Source organism: Neomonachus schauinslandi, chromosome 4 (genome assembly GCF_002201575.2).
Source record: "Neomonachus schauinslandi chromosome 4, ASM220157v2, whole genome shotgun sequence".
NCBI lineage: Eukaryota > Metazoa > Chordata > Mammalia > Carnivora > Phocidae > Neomonachus > Neomonachus schauinslandi.
In genome coordinates this window covers 186242998-186249491 of record NC_058406.1, presented here as the reverse complement: position 1 = coordinate 186249491, position 6494 = coordinate 186242998, and the positions used below count along the sequence as shown (strand labels likewise).

Genomic DNA, 6494 nt, shown 5'->3' with positions numbered 1-6494 from the left:
GGATGGATGGATGGATGGATGGAGGTGTGAGTAAATGGATGGTTGGGTGGGTGGACAGAGGCGTGGGTAAATGGATGGGTGGCTGGAAGATGGATGGGTGGATGGAGGATGGGTGGATGGAGGTGTGGGTAAATGGATGGGTGGATGGGTGATGGATGGGTGGGTGAATGGATGGATGGATGGAAGATGGGGGATGGATGATGAATGGATGGATGGATTGAGGATGGATGGATGGTTGGACAGAGCCATGGGTAAAGGGGTAGGTGGATGATGGCTGGATGGGTGGATGGATGGATGGACGATGGATGGATGGGTGGACAGAGGCATGAGTAAATGGACTGATGGATGGGTGGACAGAGTTGTGGGTAAATGGATGGATGATGGATAGATGGGGGGTGGATGGGGGGGTGGATGGATGGGTGGACAGAGGCGTGGGTAAATGGGTGGGTGGATGGGGGATGGATGATGGATGGATGGATGGGTGGATGGATAGATGAGTATAAGGAAGGAGGATGAAAGGAAAAAGACGGATGGAGGATGGATGGAGAAACTGATGGGCAGATAGATGAGTGGGTGGTATTGTGGATGAACAGATAGACAGGATGGTGGATACAGGGGCCAGCTGGATGGATGTGTGGACGAATGGTAGCATGGAGGCTGGGCACTGAGGCTTTGCAGTTCCCAGGCTGAGGTTTGGACCTCAGTGTTACTGGAGGAAGACTCAACTTGTGAGTCCTCCTATTTTCCTCGTGTGAGTGCTGCTGCCCACCACAGAAGGGCATTGGGAGACCTAAGTAGCTCCGTGTGCAGAGGGCCTCCCCATCCATCACCTCTCTGCCCCTCCAATGTATTGCCCCAGTCGTGGCTGCTGGAGGCTGACGTTTCCTGTCTCCCTCCACCAGCGGACGAGGAGGATGAGACCCCCAGCTGCCTCTGGCTACCCCTGCGGACTCTGGAAGGGCCGAGCCTGCCTGAACCTGACCCCTTGGACCTACGAGGAACTATCCCTGCGCCTACCTCCTCGCCCTCCCCACCGGCCTCCCCAGCCTCCCCAGCCTCGGTGCCTCCTGCGGCTGCGTTCCCAGGGGCTCTTGGGCCCTCCCCGCCCTCCACTGCACCACCCCCACCCCCTGGGAGGCCCGCGGGGGAGGCCTCCGAGTTTGAGCAGCGGTTGCTGGACTCCCATCGGCGACAGGGAGCCCTGCTCTCCCACTGGTCCCAGCAGCAGAGCGCACTGATGGCCCAGCAGAACCTGCTGCTGCAGAGGCTGGTGGAGCAGAGCCAGCGGCTGGCCGACGGCATGGAGGCCCTCAACCGGACCCTCGAGAAGCTGGTGGAGGCCTGCCCGGGGCGGGGATCCTCGCCCCCTGTTGTGGATGGCACCCCTGCTGGCGGAGCGGCCTGTGGGCCCACCAGAGGCTCCCAGAGCAGCCCCCAGGGCCCCCACCCAGGCCTGGAGGTCTTCTCAGGGATGATCCTGAAGGTGGAGGAGGAGGTCTAGGGTCTGGCCCCCAGAGGACTGCACACAGCAGGGACTCCAGCCCTTCTGGGAGGTGGGCTGGGCGACAGCCGGGCAGAGTTGGGGCCTCGACGGAGCCATCGAGGACAAAGGACACCTTCATAGGCATTGTCTGTGGGGCTCAGTGACATGCAGGGAAAGGCTCTGGGGCCGGTCTGTGGGTCCTGGGCAGAAGTTACTCAGGGACGTTGTGGCTGGAGGAGGCGGACGGGCGCTGGCTGAGCCCAGCCTCTGCTCCCCATTCCGTGCTCTCACCGGCTGCACTGAGTGCCTTGGAGGCCAGCGCTGGCACCTCCCTGTGGCTGCACGCCTGGGGTGCCCCCTCGAAGCCACCTCCTCCTGCTCCTCCTGGATGTGTGGGGTCTGCGGGCTGGGCTCCGGCACTTCCCTCGATTCTGCCAAGGGTACCACATCTCGTGGGCCTGCAGTCATTTCTCCCAGTTTAGATCTGTGGTGTGATAGACACATGGACGCGTATGTGTGACTTGGTACTGTATGGGGGGATGCCATTTTGTACCTCCTGATTTTCTTGCAAAAAAATTATTTTTCTTATATAAGCATAAAATAATGAAAAAGTCAGGAACTGTAATGATGATGCTTGCCAACAAACGAGATAGAGTCCAGTCCTGTTCTCGCAGATGGGCTGTGCCTCTGTGCTCAGCCCCGGCAGGGAGCCCCGAGCACTTGCTGGGTTTTCAGATCTGCTCCCTCTGCGACCTCCTGTGCCCCTCGTGGGGTCCCTCAGGGGAGCTGGTGATCCCCCCCCCAGCCATCACACAGCGGCAGCCACACAGCTCGGGAGGCTGTTGGGGGCCAGCAGGAGAGGACAGGGCTCCCGAACCCCAGGGCCTCGCCGGTCCTGGGCCTTGTGCCCTCTGCCCGTCTCCCCTTGACCTCCTTCTGACCGCTGTGGATAAAAGCCTTCTCCAGAAGCAGGAGCCCGAAGTATTGGTGTGGGCGGGACGGTGTGCTGGTCCCGGGCCCCAGGGAAGCCCAGCACTGAAGAGAGCCAAGACCAGTGTCTCAGGCACATGGGGTGGGACCCTCCTCTGGTTTTCCGGGTTCACCATGGACCAGCAGCGTGTCAGTAACTTTGTCTATGGAAGAGAGCTTAAACTCTTCAGCCATTCACCCAGCTGCTCCCTGCGACCTGGCCCTGCCACCCTCCCAGCCTCCTCTCCCTCTGTGGGGAAAAACGGTGCCATTTGCTCTCCGTGGCAGCCTTACTCACATGGCTCTGCCCTGGAAAGCCTTCCTTCTACTCTAGAACCTCAGTTCCATCTCCGTGCCAACTCTCAGCCTCATTAATCTTCATTCGGGTGGAAGGGATGGACTCTTCTTGTCCACTCAAAGATGCCCACTAGGTTGGCATTCACCTCCCTACTGGCTACGAACACTGCTTCCTCGCAATACAGTCTGATGCCTTCTCCAGTCTCAGACTGAGCCCTGAGCCAGTTACTCGCTGAGCCCTGAGCCTGGTCACACTCTGGGCCCTGAGCCTAGTCACGCGCTGAGCCCTGACCCTGGTCACATGCTGAGCCCTGACCCTGGTCACACTCTGAGCCCTGAGCCCAGTCACATGCTGAGCCCTGACCTTGGTTACACGCTGAGCCCCGATCCCTAGTCACACTCTGAGCCCTGACCCTGGCCACACACTGAGCTTTGATCCTGGTCAGACTCCGGACCCTGAGCCTGGTCACACACTGGGCCCTGATATCAGTCACACTCTGAGCCCTGATCCCAGTCACACTCTGAGCCTTCATCCTAGTTATACTCTGGGCCCTGATCCTGGTTACCCTGAGCCCTGACCCCGGTTATATTCATTCTCATGGGTGCTGGAAGCATCTGTGTCCAATTTCCTCTTTTTGGGAGCTGCAGATATGGCAAACGTGGCTCTGTGCTGACTGGCATTTGGCCGGCAGTCTATGAAAGCAGAAACAACCCAGGGGTGGGTGCCCCCAGCTCAGCCTTGCTGTTCTAGCCAGAGGCAGGCTCCAGCTCTGTGTCTGACTTCCTGGCTACCTCACCCCAGAGGGACAAGCCATGGATGGCTGTCACGTAGCCCCTGCATGCAACTGACCTTTGGCCCTGGCTCCATACTAAGTGCTGAAGATGCATAAGTGACCAAGGCAGACCAGAAGCCTTTCCTCCCAGAGCTCATGGTCAGCTGTAGAAAACAATACTAAGCAAGTAAATACATATTGGGTAAATGTTTTTTGTGTATAAGTTAAAACTAGATTTGGCCGTATCTTACAGAAAACCCAGATGGCATGTTTTGGGGAAAACAGGCGTGATGACTTTTACTTAGAAGCTATCTGTGCTTGGTGATCCCCACGTGGCCTGCGGACCCTGCTCCATCGTGTGCTCGTGGTCCAGGATGGCTGCAGGACCCCCACCACTGCACTCACGTTCCAAGTGGCAGGAGGGAGAGGAGGGATTAAGAAAGCATGTCTACTCCCTTTAAGGATGCCTCTGCTTGCATCTCATCCCGTTGGCTGGCAGTTGAAACGGGTGGCCAGCAGCCCAGCATGGGCGGGACCTAGTGCCCCGGAAGGCAGGGGGTGGCCATGCTACTGAAGGCCTGTGGGCAGAGGCCCTAGAGACGACATGGCAGATGTCAGTGAGGCCCAGAGAGCAGGTGGGAGGGGAGGGCGGCAGAGAATCAGGGCTCAGCTTGGGGAAAAGCAGCTTCCACCCCTGCTGCAGTCTTAAGAGTCAGGGCCTGAGAGGTGGTGCCTCCAGGTCTGTCTGCCTCCGAGGCCCTGGGGCCCCCTTCGGCCTCTGTGGCTGGAGCCCTGTGCTGCAGACAGCCTGGGGAGGAGCACGACGGGGACAGTGGGTGCCTGTCAGCAGGCCATGGGTTGGGGTGCACAAGGAGGCCAGGCAGCGCCCCAGGGAGAACAGAGCCCCTGGCTGGCCTTGGGGGTGGGGGTGCTCATGCATGGAGGGGAACCCAGGTGGTTCCGGGGTGCTGTCCTCACACCTGGGTCTCTGGAAGCTCCTCTTGGGGATGCACCAGGGGAGCCTGAAGAGCCTCTAGGAAGGGTGCTGTGGTCTTGGGTTAAACAGGAGCCAGTCAGAGTGTCCTAGGAAGGAAAGTCTTGGGAGCGTGTGAAGGAGGCAAGAGGACGGCCACCCCTCCCAGATGGGACTGCAGCGGGGGTCAGCCCTGGCCGCCAGCCTCAGAGCCTGTCCTGCTTGGACACTCTCCCCAGCAGCACAGCCTCTGAAGGGACGCGAGCAGGTGGGGGGTGAGCCAGGGTTGGGGTCCCGTACCAGGTGCCCGTGGGCCCAGCAGTGGGGTGCCCCGGAGCAAGTGTGTAAGTGAGCTGTCCCAGCATGGGGGTCACCGGGGCTGTGGGGCCCAAGGAGAGAAGGGGTGTAGAGGGGGACAGGGCTCTGAGGACCCTGTGTGGGAGGAGGGGGACGGGGCAGCGAGAGAAGGCACAGCAGTCCCGTGGAGGAGGAGAGCCCGTGAAGGCTGCAGTGACAGATGCCAGGGGAGGGTTCCAAAAGGGCCCGGTGGGGCAGAGAAGAAACAGTCCGGACGTGGAGCATCTAGAAGGTGTCGGTGGCCGTGACGGGAGACGGTCTGTGGCTTGCCTGCAGGGCCTCCGGCGGTGTGTCCAGAGGCTGGAGGGCAGGGGGCTGAAGACGCTGCAGGTCACCTCAGTGCTCCCCTGTACAGATGGCAAACCTGAGAATCCGGGGTGCACTCGGGTGCAGGGGTGACACCTGAGGCAGGCCTGGAGCCCGTCTCAGGACTGCAGGCTCTCGCCCTGTCCCCTCGTGGCGCTGCCTTACCAGGCGAGGGAGCCTCGTGCATCTCACCCTGGAGCAGCTGCAGGACATGCACCGGCTCTCGGGCTACAGAACAGTGCAACCTGGAAACCCACACTTTAAAGTGCTTTGCTGCCTCACAAAGCAGCAGAGGAACTGGTCTTGTTCCCTACCCACCATCACCTCCCCCGCTGCCCGAGGGGGAAGCAAGTTCAGGGCTGATCTGAGATCCCAGACCTGCAAAGGCCCTTCACGGAGCGAAGGGGCCAGTCGGGCCTTTGGGTGGCCCACAGAATGAGGGGCCCATGTGCCCCCACGGTCAGAGACCATGCAGTACGTCACGGGGCCACGGAATGGAAAGCCGAGGAAGCAGGAGCAGTTGCAGAGATAACAAAACAGGCCCCGTTATGGGTCCAACTGTGTCCCCAAACCGACGCGCTGAGTCCTCACCCCAGGGCCTCAGAGGGTGACCGTGCTTGGAGATGGGTCTTTGCGGAGGTGATTAGGACAAAGGAGGTCACTGGGGGCCCCGATCCACCGGTGTCCTTACGAGGGGAGAGCAGGACGCAGACACGCACCGGGGGATGACCACGTGAGGACACGGGCAGGGGACGGTCATCCGCACGCCAGCAGAGGGGCCTCGGGCACCAGCCCTGCCCACACCTGGGTCCCGGACTCGGACTCGCAGACGCCAGAGCCGGGAGGAAAGCCGTTTCTGCGGTCTCGGGCGCCCGACCTGTGTTCGCTGAGGCGCCGAGCTGGCTGACCCAGGCCCTGGAGGAATGCGGCTGCTGGAATTTGTCAGACTTACGACATGGATAGTTCCTAAGAAATACTTTAAAATAAGATGAAGTTACAACAATGAACAATAAGAGGAGACTATCAAAAGTGACCAAGTGTGTCTGAAAAAGACCACCTCTAACTTGTAGAAATGAAGAGCTCCGTGGACGGCCACGAGCCTGGGCATCTGGTGGCAGAGGAAGTGACGAACGGTGAGCGGAGGGATGCCCGGAGCGGCTGCTGCGTTGCAGAGCGCCGAGCCGGCGGAGCCCAGTGGAGATGAAGAGGCGGAGCGCGGCCGCTGGGACCCAGAGGCCGGAGTCTGACGCGGGCCAGGCAGGGGCAGGGGGTGCAGGGACACTGCGCGGCAGAAATGCAACAGCTGCTCTCCCGGCCACGTGGGGAGAAGCCACAG

General features: G+C 60.5%; 1 protein-coding gene across 1 annotated transcript in view; it reads left to right on the top strand.

Moving 5' to 3' along the window:
- TSNARE1 (t-SNARE domain containing 1) overlaps positions 1-2111 on the top strand; it is a 93856-nt gene extending 91745 nt beyond the window's left edge. Inside the window, exon 13 of the mRNA XM_044914693.1 lies at positions 903-2111. Within this exon, the coding sequence (XP_044770628.1) occupies positions 903-1501 (599 nt within the window). The 3' untranslated portion in view covers positions 1502-2111. The remainder of the gene's footprint in view (positions 1-902) is intronic.
- Positions 2112-6494: the final 4383 nt, after the last annotated feature.